The sequence below is a fragment of the Ptiloglossa arizonensis genome, chromosome 2 (genome assembly GCF_051014685.1).
Source record: "Ptiloglossa arizonensis isolate GNS036 chromosome 2, iyPtiAriz1_principal, whole genome shotgun sequence".
Classification (NCBI taxonomy): domain Eukaryota; kingdom Metazoa; phylum Arthropoda; class Insecta; order Hymenoptera; family Colletidae; genus Ptiloglossa; species Ptiloglossa arizonensis.
The window spans coordinates 30254782-30270291 of NC_135049.1; the positions used below are offsets into that span (position 1 = coordinate 30254782).

The 15510-nt window shown below is 49.0% G+C and overlaps 2 protein-coding genes across 7 annotated transcripts in view; one reads left to right on the top strand and one right to left on the bottom strand.

Moving 5' to 3' along the window:
- Positions 1-92: 92 nt before the first annotated feature.
- Thoc6 (THO complex subunit 6) lies at positions 93-1880 on the top strand. Its single transcript, XM_076304746.1, has 5 exons — positions 93-438; positions 608-835; positions 920-1087; positions 1158-1320; positions 1419-1880. The coding sequence occupies exons 1-5, from the start codon at positions 320-322 to the stop codon at positions 1737-1739; spliced, it is 999 nt and encodes a 332-aa protein (XP_076160861.1). The 5' UTR covers positions 93-319; the 3' UTR covers positions 1740-1880.
- Positions 1527-15510, bottom strand: part of LOC143143470 (uncharacterized) — an 82798-nt gene continuing 68814 nt past the window's right edge. For 2 of the 6 annotated variants that reach the window (XM_076304739.1, XM_076304738.1), the window contains 5 exons: positions 3816-4071; positions 3199-3383; positions 2855-3127; positions 2501-2774; positions 1528-2345 (listed from right to left, as the gene is read on the bottom strand). In XM_076304739.1, coding sequence (XP_076160854.1) covers positions 1993-2345; positions 2501-2774; positions 2855-3127; positions 3199-3383; positions 3816-4071 — 1341 coding nt within the window. In that variant the 3' untranslated portion in view covers positions 1528-1992. Of the gene's footprint in view, positions 2346-2500; positions 2775-2854; positions 3128-3198; positions 3384-3815; positions 4072-6913; positions 7059-15510 lie in introns of those variants that run through there. The other 4 variants (XM_076304741.1, XR_012991161.1, XR_012991160.1 and 1 more) reach the window with 4 other exon arrangements.

A 15510-nucleotide genomic window follows, 5' to 3' on the forward strand; every position in this document is an offset into this window, starting at 1 on the left:
CGAAGATCTCTACTATCGTTCTGTGTTTCTGTTAACATCGGAGTAAATTTAACAGGAATATTTTGGCAAAGTAGGTAAAGTTATTTTATATTCTTACACAATATTTTTCCCTTCTCTCTTTCACGAACTAATTGGTAGACTTCCACCGACATTTCATGTTTCTGTTAATATCGAAGCGTTTCTAATATGAATTTAGAAAGAAATTCGGTGGCATATTATATCGAAGCTACATCAACGGTGTGTAGTGAGTTTTGTTTACGTTTCGTATCGATTTTCTAACCTCAATTGACAATATAGTATAGCAAAGATTGTTTGACAAATGATGTCGGATACATTTAATCAGAAGTTGTTTTATAACACTGTGTTATCACAAACATTCTCCCCGGATGGAAATTATTTGGTGGCTGGAAATATCTACGGAGACGTATCAATTTTTGAGTAAGTGAAAACATTTTGTTCATGGTGATAAACAATCTCAAAATGTTGGTTATGTTGACATTACATTGTTTTAAATATGGAATTTTATTATGGATAGTTTTATAACATAAAAAAGACTCAAAATTAAAACATATTGTTTATTTTACGATATCTTCCATCTTTTTTGCAGACTATCAAAGGCTTTAGGACCTCACAAAGTGGAAGAAAATGAATTACAAGGCCCCAATTATCATTTTACTGCTCATAAAAATCAACAGGTAGAGAGTATGATATCTACGGATAATTTTCTAATAACAGGAACGTCTGGAGAAATATGTGGATGGTCTTGGAAGTCGGTTATTTCAAACAAGGCACAAAAAATTAAAGTTGCTTGGACCGTACAGATCCCAGTTAATAAGTAAGGGTAGTAGTGTAGTCTTTACTACACAATTATGAAGAAAATATGTTAAGATCGTACAGTACGATGTCAATATCATTTCAGGGACAGCTATGAAAAACCGGATGTAAATTACATGGTATATTCCAAATCGAATCACCTTTTGTACGCTGGTTGCGGCGATAATAATATTTATGTAATTAGTCTAGAAGATGGTAAAATTGTTAGGAATCTACAAGGACACACGGACTATATTCATGGTCTTTCTTTAATGTACGTACTATATAAGTATTAACGAATACTTCCTTAAATTTCATGCAACAGATATTACAACGCTTTCTAGGAGTAATCAATTGGCTTCTTGCGGTGAGGATGGAACAGTAAGATTGTGGGATTTACGAAAAAAGGAGAATACCAACATATTGACACCTCACTTGGTAGACAAGGTCGCACGACCATGGCTAGGCAAATGGATAGGGGCCATAGATTTTACAGACGATTGGTTGGTGCGTATTTTATGTTATTTTTCCCATTCAATGTGCAATTCATTCTAGAACAACGATTACAAAACAAGAATAATTAAACACTCTAATGATTTTTTCAGCTTTGCGGCGGTGGTCCAAGTTTGTCTTTATGGCATATGCGTACGATGGAAGCAGCGACCGTGTTCGAATTACCCGATGAAGGTATCCACGTTGCAAACATTTACGAAGAACGCGTGATAGCTGCTGGAACAGCTCCCCACGTCTACCATTTGACGTATCAAGGAGAAACATTGGCCAAAGTGCCAACTTCCAGTATCACAGTGTACAGTATTATTTATCAAGTGACACCGCAAAGGGTGCTCAGTGTAGCCGGTTCCTCGAACAATCTCGATGTGTGTACGAACTTCAATTATCGCGAACTAATGTTAAAGTTTGCGTAGCGAAGCATTTAGTACGAAGGAACCACAAAGTGTTTCACGAATGATCTGCGGAAGAGAACGAGCTCGTTACGTACATATATTCTTTAATAAATATATTAATACAATGTGCATTTTATAAAACATGATATAAAAAACTTTTTACAAATATACAAGTTATTCTTGGATCGCGCATAACGACATTCTCTGCTTCCAGTAGAAACGCTCGAGTCGTGTATCTGTAAGGTATAGCGGAATGAAATCGGTGGCGCGATCGTCACAGGAAACCGTGACCTGCGATCACAGCAGGTATAAAGCCCTCTCTGCCGTCCCGTGAACGAACCCAGAACCAATCGCTGACGTGATCGCTGAGGAGGGCAACAACGTCCCCTTTGGAAACGCTCAGGGCGTTTCCACCACGACCCTCGTAATCGCTGCGTATGACGAGCAAAGTGTGACGTGATCCTTTGGTTCTAGCATTCGCTGCAGCCCTGAGATATAGTCTGTCTACGCTGCGTTCTCCACAGGCAGAAACGGCGTCTCGGGAACCTCGTCTTACCCTCGAGTTTCTGCCACGAGCTCCGCACTCCGATCGAGTATCCCTCAACTTTTCCGTGTCGGTCATGTTCCCTGGAAGAAGGACTCGCATCAGCGGAGGTAGTTTAGTATCGTCCGAAGTTTCATCGACCCGAATTTCAAAAGGGTTTTGGAAACGAAACCGTAAAATAAATTCCTCGAATTATTCTATCTATCTTCCTTCCTGCAAGTTCTAAAATTTCTTTTACCTAGGGGACGAGGAAATACGTCCGTAGAATCTTCCCAGCAAGGTCCCCTCGTTGGTTGAGGCAGTATTCCTAGCGGCAGACAAGCTGCGTATCTGACGTAACCTTCTTGGCCATGTGGGGTTTGAACGTATAACCAGGTTTGGTTCTTGAAGACTGCGTTTACGACCGTCCCCAAAGGGAGGGCCATCTCGTCTTGAGTACCCCCTTGAGTTTGGTACAGGACAGATGGGAAGGACAGAACCACTGGAATGTTTGCTGGCTTCTCTATGGAGGCCTGAAAGTTTGCAAACCTTTATAAAGAATAATGTTTTACGAGGTGAAACGATACATTCTTTCGAACGAGTGCAAAAGTACCTTTGTGAGGAACGCATCGAGGTCAGCGATTTCGTAACCAAATCTGCTGGGTGGTCTGGGCTTGTGGGACCGTTTGGTTCTTCTATGCCTGTGCTTCTCTCGACCACTCGGCGTGGACGTTGACTCACGAGACACGAGAGACGGTTCGGACACTGCCCTTTTAACTTTTTCCTTCTCTTTAGCGTCCTTCAGTCCTGGAAATTCCTTCTCGGAGTGCTTATCCAAGGGACTGTCCAGCGACCTTTCGTCGACGAGTACCTCCTTGCCGATGGCCTGGAAGAAACGACGATAAACGTGAGTATAAATCTTTCAATCTTTGCCCGCAGAGTACTGTTCAAAAGAACCTTTTCTTGAAGCTCCACTTTCTCCGTTCTCTCGATCTTCTCGATTCTGTGCAGGATCTTCTTCTCCCGTTTTTCCGTGTCGAGGTTCTCCTTCCCGCCATCCTTCTCCTTCACGCTTTTCACGCTCCTCCTCGAGGACCTTTCTTTGCTGTCTCGTGACAAGGTTTCTCGATCACCGTTCGTACCTTTGCAAACAGAACACTTGGTATTAGATTTACAAATATTCTTCAACGATTCAACCATTGGGGTCTTGCCCAATTTACAGTATTTGTTTTCAGAGGACCTCTGTAAAAAGACGCTGTCTCTGTCTGTTGAAATTGTAGATAACGTATCTAGATCATCAGTTTAATTCGAGGAGTCTTGTATTTGAACTAGTGCTTGATTTTGATCTCTTATACTCGAACAGTCGCATCTATTTCTCTAATTCAATTTTTTTCAACAGGTCTAACTATCCAACTTGGACTCTACGTACCAGGACTCTGTTTAATCAGGACTATCAATTTTTGGATCACCTTTCGATTCGGCATTTTTGGACTTTGACTATGGTTCCTACATTTGGATTGCAAGAACAGGTTGGCTATCTAGCCCTAGAATCGTTACGATTATTTTCCACCGACCTGTGTTTCCAGTAACGGTCGAATGATTGTTGTTGGAGGCAGGTTGTTGCTGGCCGCGTAGGACCCAGGTCAAAGAGATCTTGGGGCGCAAGAGGGTGCTTGGCCGTTGCCCCATACTCCTCGGCGGTGCGAGGGGCGTCGAGGGCGTCGGGGGCGTCCGCGATCTGGGCGGTGACGGCGACCTCGAGGATGGTGTCACCACCTGTAATGGACAGTCCGCCACCAGGTCCACCGTCTGCACCGAACAGCCATGTTCCTGTAATCGGGACGAGAAATCTTTCGTTACGACCCATGGATGTTCTCTAGAATTAATCGAAACCTTGACAATTTAAAAGTTCCCCTCGCAAGTACATCTTGAGGTACAAAATTCAAAATCCCCTCGTCTTCAAGGATCGAGTCAAAGTTCACAAGATTCGAAGCGTTATCGTTAGACTCTTGGCGAGTTCTCATTTGTAAGTTTCCAAGGTCGTCCTACAACTATCTCAATAGAACCTAACCAAAACTTACGTTAGGGTTTTCGTTAAATTTCTCGCGAGTTCTGTCTTTTGTGAGTTTCCAAGGTCGTTCTCCGAGTATATTCCAGCCACGTTTTATAATAAAGAAGAAAAAAAAATAGTCGAGACGTTCCCTCGGCGAGTGCCTCGCGCGATGAAAAATTGTACTCGTCGATTACCGATACGCGAAGCACGAGGCGAAGGGTTCCGTGGTGGAAGGTTCTATCGGTTGGGTTTTCTTTCGCACGTATTCTTGGAAATGATTCCCGAGTCGAAGAAACACAGCGCGGCGAGGATGACTAATTTCACGAATACACACGAGACGTTAACGTAACTCGTGTTACCGCATTTCCTTTAACTCGGGGACTCGTCTTTCTTTCGCGACGTTGATACTCGATCAGTGTAGAATACCTAGAATCGGTTCTCGGTTCTAAGGTTGCCCGGTGTATATCGCAGCGCATCCGCGAACTTCCGGAGTTCATTGTTTCCGACGAAAATGGAAGAACGAGAGAAGGGGTGGGGAGGGACGTTTTACGAGGCGGTTCCCGCTCCGTTCGTAAATTTCACGGTGGCCAGGGGGGCCTGGCTATTTATGCGAGGCGACAGCCGTAAATTTCCGCGGCGCGGTAAAGCACCCGGGGCACAGTCGCCGCGCCGGCGAATAATTCATTTCCACGACTCGGCTCCAGGTTAATTGAACGCCTATGAAACGAATTAATAATCCACTTTGTAGAAGGCTCGCGCGTTGATTTATCGGGCCCCGTTGTTGAACAGGGGCCGGGCCACCACGGGACCAGAAACGATCACGTAACACCGTCGTTCTGTATATCGCTGCGAGACGAAAAGAATTTTCCTGTCGTTCGAACGGACGTATTCCGTTTCGAGGGCGTTATTAACGCGTTCGTCGTTTAATAAATTCGCGGCAGAGATGCGGGCGAGGCGGAACGAAACCACGCCGCGTTAAACGAAGCGAAGGCGCCGGCTAGGCGATAAGAGGGGAACGAACGAGCAACCGTGATTTCACGAATACATAAATGCTCGCCGGTTGGTTCGGGTTCTCCGCGCGCCCAGCCAGCGTGCAGGGCGTGTCACGCGATAGCATTAAACATTTCCTACGTCGTTTTTCTGTACCACGAAGGAAACGGGAGATACGGATGAATTCGCGACCGACCCACCCTGTACAGGGTGGATCGTTCGACGATGGAACGGATACGTTGTAACTGCACTTCTCGGTTCCATTGTACGAAAAGTACAAGAGATCTTCGGACGGGAAATATACGGGAAGGTTTTACATTTACGATACAGAGGGGTAAGGAGATACGGGAGCTCGATAGATCGTAGAAAAGCAATGTAATATTGCTCTGGAAATTGAAGATGCTGGCTGTCGAGGGAGAAGCTATAGCAGTGGGTAGGGCATGCGAAGAACACCCTGGTAACAAAGATATAGCGTAAGAAATTCTATGGTAAAAGAATTCCGGTGTAAGAAATTCTATGGTAAACACCATTCGACTGTAAAAAATTCCGGACGCAGCGAGTCGAAAGAGAACCGCGAGGATCAAGACGGCACATTCGATCAACGATCTATTTCATTATTAAAAGTCAAAACACCGCCGATATTTCGAGTCTCGAAATTCTACTATATGTGTTTGATTGATTTTTACGCGCGAAATCCCCCCACTCCTTTGGCAGGTTGTACCACCCGTTCTGAAATACCCCCGTAAATCTTCGTCCGTTGGACGTCGATCGTATGTCCTCCACGAGCTAAACGTTTTTAATGCGTCTTCGTGCTTCGAGACGAGTCGTATCAGTCACTTTGGAAGAATCACCGCGCGTAACAAAAGCGACGGTGTAAATTATAACACCGGTCTCGTTCGAGAGTGGTTACTCAACCGGCCATTCAGCGCGTAAAATCGAAAGCGGTCGGGTGAAACGTCTTCATTTTTCACGGCCGCGAGAGAGTCCTGGGGTCGCAGGCGTTTTCCTCCGGGCTAGCCCGCCTCGTTACCCGGCAAAAGAAGAATAAAATTCCACCGACGTATTCGATCAGCCGCGAACAAATTACTGTATAATTTTCCCGCCGGCGCGATTACTCACGTTAATGGTGCAATAATTCATAGGGACGCGTTTGCGCCCCGAACCACGCGTAATGTCTTCGGAGATCCGTCCACGGGAGAAGACGAAACATCGCCGAGAGATTCTTGCGATGGTCGGGGCGTCGTGTCGTGCGGCAAAAATGCGAACGAAGCCACGGGAGAAAGAAATATGGTATTCCTCGTTCATCGGGAGGAAACTGTTACCAAATTGGACTTCTCGTCGCCTAGAATACGGTACTACCGCGCATTGAAATCTCTCGGGAAACGTTTCCATCGACACGGAGAACTTCTGGTCTTGTCTTTATTCTATTATATCTGGTCTTGTATTTACCAAAATTACTTCTACCAGGTTGCTCGATAAGTTTTGTCGTTCGATAAAACTTATCGAACAACCTATTGTCATTGCCACGCATCGAAATCTCTCAAGAGGCATTTCTATCGACTCGGAGGGCTTCACGGGTGGTCTGAACCGACCTTGTGAATTTCTAGACTACTTACCAAAATTACTTACATCAATACCACGCATCGAAGTCTCTCAAGTAGGCGTTTCTACCGACTCGGAGGACTTCTCGCACGGTCTGGATCGAGCTTCCGAATTTCTAGACCGTACCGTACCGTAATTAAACCAGACCTCGCAACACCTAGACTCCGTCGGATGGCAGTTAACTCGGCTAGTCTGAGCTTCGAGTTCTTCCGCGTTACAAATCGATAGGGATGACAATTTTTTCCCCGAACCCTCGCAATTACCATGTTCGACCATAGACAATGGAGCGCGATAACATCGACGGAGATTCAACTCGTTAGGAAAGTCCGAGCCGTGACTAAGAAATGCTGCGCGACTCACGGACCGAGCGTTTATTTAAATTTCAATACGGGAAGATAAGGCGGCACGGGGTACGGATGGAAAACATTTCCCGGGGTGGAGTTAAATAATTAGGAATCTACGAGCGGGTCGACTAATCGAGACGGTCGGGCTTTGAAAAAGAAAGGAGCACCGGGGGACCACGGGGAGGAGGGAGGGCCCGGCTTAAGTGACAGAAAGGTTGGTCCGTGGCGCGAAGGAACACGCGAGGTAGCCCCAGGTGACAAGTTAAAGAGGGGAGGGAGGAGGTGGCGGCGCGAGCCGAGCCTCCCGGATCATGCTAATGAAATTCTCAAGATATCTATCTCGCGCGCCACTGTGCACGAGGCATTAGTTTAGCTTCTCGCTCGCGGCCAGCTCGATCTTATCTGTCCGGCGCTTCGGACGCGTAGTATCAATTTCCGTGGAACGTGAAACGCAGGGTTAAGGGTCCATCGAGTTCGTCACCGATTTGAGCTAACGATCCTGCTACCGGTTGCTGCCCTCGCCGACCGAGTTACACTGGTTCTCCTATTCTAGGAATTTTCCCGAGATTCCTGAGACAGGGGAGCTCGATTCAACATCGAGACCGTATCGTAACTTCACGGAGGTACTTTGGAAGATTCTTTGTCCCGTTCGATAGTTCGTGACATCGGAGCAGCGACTGTCCTCGAGTTTCGAGATTGCGAAAACTCGGCCTCTGGGTTTTTGAGACCTGGTAGAGGCGATATTCAAAGCTGACAAACTCTGTAGAGACTCTGGGTAAGAGATCCAGCAGGGGTACAAAGGTGCAACTCCGTGGAGGTGACGCTCAAAGTCGCGAAATCTCGCGGAGAAGACTTTGGGTCACGAGATTGAGCAGAGGTGACGTTCAAAGTCCCGAGACCTCGCGGAGAAGATTTTGGGTCACGAGATTGAGTAGAGGTGACGTTCAAAGTCGCGAGATGTCGTGGAGAAGATTTTGGGCCACGAGATTGAGCAGAGGCGACGTTCAAAGTCCCGAGACCTCGTAGAGAAGACCTTGGATCACGAGATCCGGTCGAAGCGACACCCACGGCAAAGTAACCGCGCTTCACGGTTGCTAGCTGTCCCGCGGAGACACCTAAAGTTCTCGAGCGCAGATTATCAGCAATCGCGGAAGCCGTTCGTTGCACAAAATGGGAAGTAATACGCGCGCGTAACACCCTTTCTCGGTCAACGATCCTGGAGGCAACGCGTGTCGCGCGCGTTCCCACAATAAACGATCCTGAATCTACGCAAAATAGAATCGGCGAGTCACGGGGCCTAGAGAAGCGGTACGGAAGAAGTTGCCACCGAGTCATGGTACTTCCCAGGCTACCGAGGATCCTTTGATGCCGCCGAAGGAACCGTTCCGAGGAGTCCCGACCAAGAGGTCGTTAAGGATCTTTTAATTACCGTTTCCTCGCGCGTTATTGTTACAAGGTCCGGGTAACGCGCGTTACGAACCGCGCGTCGTTTTCTCCCATCGAAACGCGAAACAACCCTCGTCCGCGAGGCGAGAGGAGTCGAGACGGTCGGTTTCGTCTCTCGAATCCGTTGTTCCACGACACCAACACGCTACTCCGTCGTTAGGATTCGTTGCGCCTTTGTAGTTACTCCTCTCTCGGAATTCGTAGAAGCGCGGCGAGCGATTTAATCGCGTAATTCGACGTAGCCTGGACGGAAGGCGGGGATACGAGGGGGGGTCAAGACCGCTCGAAGATACGAGACGTCACGAGGTCGAAATCTTCGCGGAGAGGCTCGATCGTCTCAAAGGTCGGACGCTTCGCGGCGTTCCAAGTGGGAACGATCGCAGAAATTACCAGTTACGGGGCCCCCGAGCGGGCCCGTGCACCTACGAGGTAAGAAAGAAATGGGACTTCGTAGCGCGAACTTGGGTGTATCGAGCCAACGGCGTGAGAATGAAGTCTCTCGCGCGGAGGCAACCGAGGTGATTGATTCAAAGGTCACGGGTTTTCGCGTTTTTACTCGCGTGTTCGCAGGTCGTCGGTTGGTTCCCTTCCCGGAATATTTAACCCCGGCTGACCCCTTCCGGGAGTTTCTCCGTACCCTCGTTCCCCGTGGCCAAACGTCTGGGAGACCCCTCCGCTCTCGTCCTTCTCCGCCCTCCTCCTCGTGCTCCTCCTCCTCCTCCGTCCTTTCCTCCGGTCCGTTCCCTTTCGGTGCGTCCGCCTTTCTCTCCCGGCTCTCGCGAAGTTAATTACAACCTCTTAGCTCGAATTACCGTGCACGCCACCACTTTTGCCATTTGCGGCTCGATCTTCCCGCGTTTTCGCGATTCCGCTACACCGGTACCCTCGGTTCACCGGAGCGTTTCGCGGAGAAAGTTCTGACTCGTGACGGAAACTACGCTACGGGGAACCTTTTAGGGTACCACCTTCGTTCAACGTTCGAGGAACCCTCTTGTAACGCGGTACGCCGAAAATAGGCCGCGGCTCGCAACACGGTGCAAAAATTGCGACATCTACGCTGCAACCGTGTAACGCGGTCTTGTCTTTTATTTATTTCTTTGGAATTATCGAGCGTCCACGTTCGGGTCGTTCCCTCGTTGGATCCAACGCTCGAGATTTTTCAGAAACGAAGTTCGAGGGAATTTTCAGACAAGACGATACGAAAGGCACGATTTCCTTTCTCGCGAAAAGAAATCAAGGACAGTGCGGTCGAATAAACGTTTCCGTTTCGTAACTTTCACGGTGGATGTACGATAGAAGAGTGGCACCGATGCTTGAACGGCCGTTGACGCCACGGTGGCGTCGCGCGTCACTCGTTTCACAGTTCCCCGGATGATCTCCGCGAACGTTGGAACCCATTCCCATAGAATCCTCGAGGCTTCCCGGTCGAGCGTAATCTCTAGAAGTTTCTTGCCAAGTTGGTATCGGGTCCACGGTTAACGGTATCCAATAACGCTCCGATAAGAACGACGTTATCTTTTTCTTGCTCGACATACCAAAGTTGTTTGTTCGATGCGTTCCCGATGCGCGCCCGGAAATCGCTCGTTCGCAACCTCGTAAAGCGTAATTACGACGTCTAGTTTGCTCCAGCGGACGGGCTTCACCGTTCGCCGGACCAAGCCTGTCCCCTGGGTGGTTATTAGCCGTTTATACCTTCGTTTATTTACAGAATGCCACAATCTACGACATTGCCCCGCGTCGAGGATTTCTTTCTCATGGTTAGGGTTGCGGAGGGGAACGCGACGCCGTGGTTCAGGATCGCGTGAGATTCGCGAATCGTACAATTTCGACGTCGATAAAACCCGCGATTTTAATGCGCGGAACCTGTAATTTGTGCCCGCGCGAGCGCGCGATGCTATTAACGGTAATAATATTGTAATCCATTTTATAGTAACCACCGCTCGCGGGGAACGCGTGGGCTCGAGGAAGGAGAGACGGTAATTAATGAGCCGTGTGTCCGAGTCACTGGGATACGACGAGTCTCGGGACGATTTCACTTCGATTTCGTCCCGGGGCTTGTTATTCTCGTCGAAGACAATTAGAGAACGATGGATGGAGCCTCGAACGAGAAATAAAAATTACAAAGTAACCGGAAACAATATCTCTGCTCAATCCGAAGCGTTCCCTGGCCTTTTCGAACCTTGGTTCTTCGAACCTTAGTCGCTTCAGGGATTTTGGTTCTTTGAAATACTCGCTTCTTTACGGATCTTTGTTCTGTGAAATACTCGCTTCTTTACGGATCTTTGTTCTTCGAAATACTCGCTCCTTTGGGATCTTTGTTCTTCGAAATACTCGCTTCTTTGAGGATCTCGGTTCTTCGAGATACTCGTTTCTTTACAGATCTTTGTTCTTCGAAATACTCGCTTCTCAAGGATCTCGGTTCGTCGAAACGTTCTCCACTTTGGGAACTTTACACCTCGGGGTCTCTGAATCGCATAATTTCGATATCATTTCCCGTGTAACTTGTTCGCGAACCACAAACGTTTCCAAACGTAGATACGCGGAGTTTGAAAGCGTTCATCTGACCCGTTCTTCGTCGCTTTCATCCCCCGAAGAGGATTCGAGTTTTATCTACTTTGGAGCGCGTGAGGCGAAAGGGGGGAAAGTAAGGGCCCTCGGTCGTAGGCTCGTAAAGCTCGCGCAAGCGCGGACCGTCCCGTGGTCCGGGGGAACGCGCCTTATTCCCTTCAGAATCCCTCCGTCGGGATTATTATCAGCCATTTACACGTTTATGCTCTTTGCCGTGCACGCAGATGGCCTGCCCTCGCGTATGCGAGTAACGGTACCGTGTCTGATTTTCCGGTGCAATAAAATCCCTTTAGAGGACGGCGCGTAGTCTAGCAATTAACGATCGTGAGCGGAGGCCCTCTCCTCTCGGTTTGATTTAGAGCCCGCCGCGCGATCCGTCGTGTAATTCCGGGCCTGACTGGAAAGGAGCGGCTCACCGCGAATCGCGAATCGCGAATCGCGACCCAGTTAATTTATTACGTCATATTTCTGTCCGGATAGTCGTCGTTCGTGTTCGATGACGACTATTGCCATTCGAAACGCGTGCGCTGGTCGTTGGTGGTGCACAACACGTCGAGACCGTATCGTTTACTTTTTTCTTCGCGGCGAGCTCTATCGACGATGGCTCTTCTCTCTCTTTCGTTCGGTGTTTTTACCGTAAAACCTAACAAGAAAAATATCTTTACGAATCACCGAGTCACCGTAGTAACTACTCGCACCGTTCATGAACCTGAATCGTAAAAAAAAAAAAACGAGGAACAAAATCGAAGAGTGTCCAAAGAGGGTAAATTGTGCAAAAAAATGTCACAAAGACTGCTTTCTCGATAGAAATGATCATCCGTTCGGTCATGAGATATTCCACGGAGATACGAGCTCTACCGGATGCTTTCTATGCAATCTTCTGGCTAGATTGGTCGTATAAAGTTGTTCGACTAGATCGTTCGGGCGATTGTGCAATCTTGCTTTGTATCTGTCACTTGGACGTGTTATTTATTCTGCTACCGGTTTCGTTTCGCGGTCTTTGCGCAACATTTCGTCGATCGGAAAACCTCGGCCATTGCCGACCGTCTTGGAAACTCGTCACTCGTTCGCGACCACTCGGAGAAGTCTGTCCGTTTACGCATCGGTCCATTCCGGTCCTTTCGAGAAGCTCGTTGCGTTTCGACCGTTTGGAAATATCAGCGGCCCCGTTTACCCGATACCGAGCTTTCGAATCCATCGAAACTCGCAGCCGCTCGCACCCATCGAAGGTCCCGGATGGAAAAAAGTTTTCTCAATAACGCGAGCGTGTCTCTCACGCGAGGGCCTCCACGGCCGCAAGAAGCATCGCAACCGCCTGAAATATACGATTTCCTGCCGCGCGGCAAAAAACACCGTAGGGCGACCGATGGTGTATAAGCAGCGCGCGGTGTACGAGCCGGTGGCTCGCGCGCCACCATCGCGAGAGGCCTTAAAACCGCAGTCCCGGGGAGGCAATCGGTCAATCGGGCGATCAATCCTCCCACAGGGAGGTTGCGGTGCGATCTTCCTCTCTCTCTCTCTCTCTTTCTCGGTTCCGAGAAGTCGGCGGAACGGCCGACACAAACAATCTACATAAACCGTCGGCGAACCGTGGCGCGCGCGTTTCGTGCGAGAAATCCGCCAGTTTTCTCGGAAGCCATCGGCCGATGCGGCGGCCTTCGCGAGTGTTGCGCCGTAACGGCAGCGGCACCGAGCAGCCCTTCGTAACGAAAGAAAGGGGGCGGTGGGGGGAGGGACGAGAGGTACGAGAAGCGACGGGGAGGGGAGGGGAGACCAGCAACACCGCCGCGTAGAGAATCACGCGCCGTGGAACGCGAGAATTCGCCGCCGACACTCCCGATATTTTCAGACGGTTAAACGAGCGAGAAACGTTCGCCGTTTATGTCGGTCGTTCCTCTTTCTTCTGGTTTCTTGGTCGCGCGCCGCCAGAAGCCGTTGGAAGCCTCGACGACGACGACGATACAAAGTAGACGCAACGTCGACGACGGTACTACGACTCCTGTCGTTGTTACTCCTCTCCCGGAACGCGTCGTTAAGGTTCGAGCCGAAGGACGCGACTGAGGCAAAAACCGACGAACCGGCATGCGCGCGCACGCCACCCCGTGCGCGCGTCTGCGTCTTTATTTGGATCGGAATTTTTCGGCGTGTCTCGGGGTTGGCTTCTTCGCGGCTCGCCGCGAGGGATTCCAACGCGCCGCGGCGTTACGCTTTTTTCGCGGGGCGGCTTCACCGGGTTTGCCGCGCACGCATACAGCTGACGGGGGATCGTACATACGTCTTTTTCACGGTGTAGGTCCGATCGGGACGCGTGTGACGCGAGTGTCGGCCGTGACACCGTGGCACGACGGGGGATGGGACGACGTTTTCGTGTTCGCGCGGGGATCGCCGATAAAGATGGATTCTCGGACGACACGGTTACCGATGGACGTCGAGTGTACTTTTTGTAACGATTTTTCGGGCAATTCGTTCATAAAAAAATGGTAAATTTCTCGGTTTCCCCGGGGGTACGATCATCGTGTACCTAAACTCCACGCGAATGCAATCGGGTTCAGTTTCGGTTAAAGAGGAAAGTAATTTCGACGAACTTCGAACGAACGTGTCGTTGGAAAAAGGACGTATCGTCACGGTGGAGATTCGAGTAGTGTTTTACCTCGAAGCTTCGAAAAAGAAACAAAACCGCAGGCGCGACGACTTTACAAGGGGTTCGAGAAGTTAAATAAAAGAAATCGCGACGGTTTCGAGGCAAAAACCGGCCGGGAGTCGACGGGGCATGCACTTTTCCCATGAAAATGGTGGGAACGTGAGCGGGCCACGAAGACGAGGGCCCCCGGGCGTTTAACCAAAATTATGTTTTATATGCGCGAGGGGATCATTGCACGAGACGGTCCATGCGTAACGGCCCCGGTGCAACGGTGCATTTCCTTTTACTACTGCAGCCAGACAACGGAGACCGTAAAACTCGAGCGGCGAGTGCTTTAACGACAACTGCAATTGCAGAAATCGTTGCACCGCGAACCACCAGGGACAATGCATCCCTCGTGTGGATCGGTGGATCTTTCGAAACGGATGCTGGGAAAACGTTTTCTTACCTTTTCATAATCGATGACGACGCGACTGCATAAATTCTCCATCCCGACTATATAAACCGTGAACGTCCCGCGAACGATAGTTTCGTACCACGTTGGTAGTCCGTAATTCACGATGCAAACGAGATTAAATTCTACGCCGCGAAATAAAACGAAAATCGCGAAAAATGCATTCGTAAATCGGTCTGGTACGCGTGCACTCGACTAAAGCTCGGCGTTATGGATTCCACCACGGACGTTTAAAGCGTCTTTCGCGCTTCTTAATCCATTCGCGTCGTATTTAAATATCCCTTGGTAATCCTGGTAGTCGGGCTTAAATGTCCCGTGATAATCCTAGTAATCGGATTTGAATGTCCCGTAGTAATCCTAATAGTCGGATCTAACTGCCGCGTAGGGAATCAAAATTGCTCGTAGGCTTTTGAAAAATCGTGGAGAATAAAAAAAATTATTATATATATATATATAATATATTTCGCGTCGAAAGTTTGCGTCTGGAAACTCGAAACCGTGGACTCACCGCGAATGTAGAGCCAGAAGGATGTTCTTGCGCGGTGTACCATGATTTTACGGTCTTGCGGCGACGTGATGAGCTCATTGAATGATTCGTACGCGTTAAGAATGTGTTAACAGGTAACTATCGATGGTAAACAAGCCTCGACGATGCATCGTGTGCAAGAATGGCCTTTGAAAGTGCAACGTTGCTCACGCGTCGCACAACGCGTCGTCTACGGTCGAGAGAGACCGTACGAAATTTGTTATCTTTTTAAAAAATAATTCCCCGATGGTAAATTTGTTCCGTAATCGGAATCGGTCCGATTCGTCGCTGCATTCGAAACGTATTCGAAACCACCGATCGTGCCTCGTTCCTTCCCCCCCCCCCACCTCGCTATACTTTTTCACGGGGTACTAAGTTAATTTATTATACCCCGTACACGCGGTATCAATTACGCGGCGGCCCGGTCGGGCGTACAATAATTAAATCCGGCTCTCGAAAGATCGCTAATTCGATCCACGTTTCGATCCATATAAATGCTAATTACCGGTGTTCCCGTTTCAATCGACCGATTCCCCGTGTATCGTGTACGGAACGCCGCGAGGATGTTTACGGGGGTAATTCCATTTGAAGCGAGTACACGCCTTCGGGCATTTAATTACTCGGGAAACGGGACCCACGGAGTCG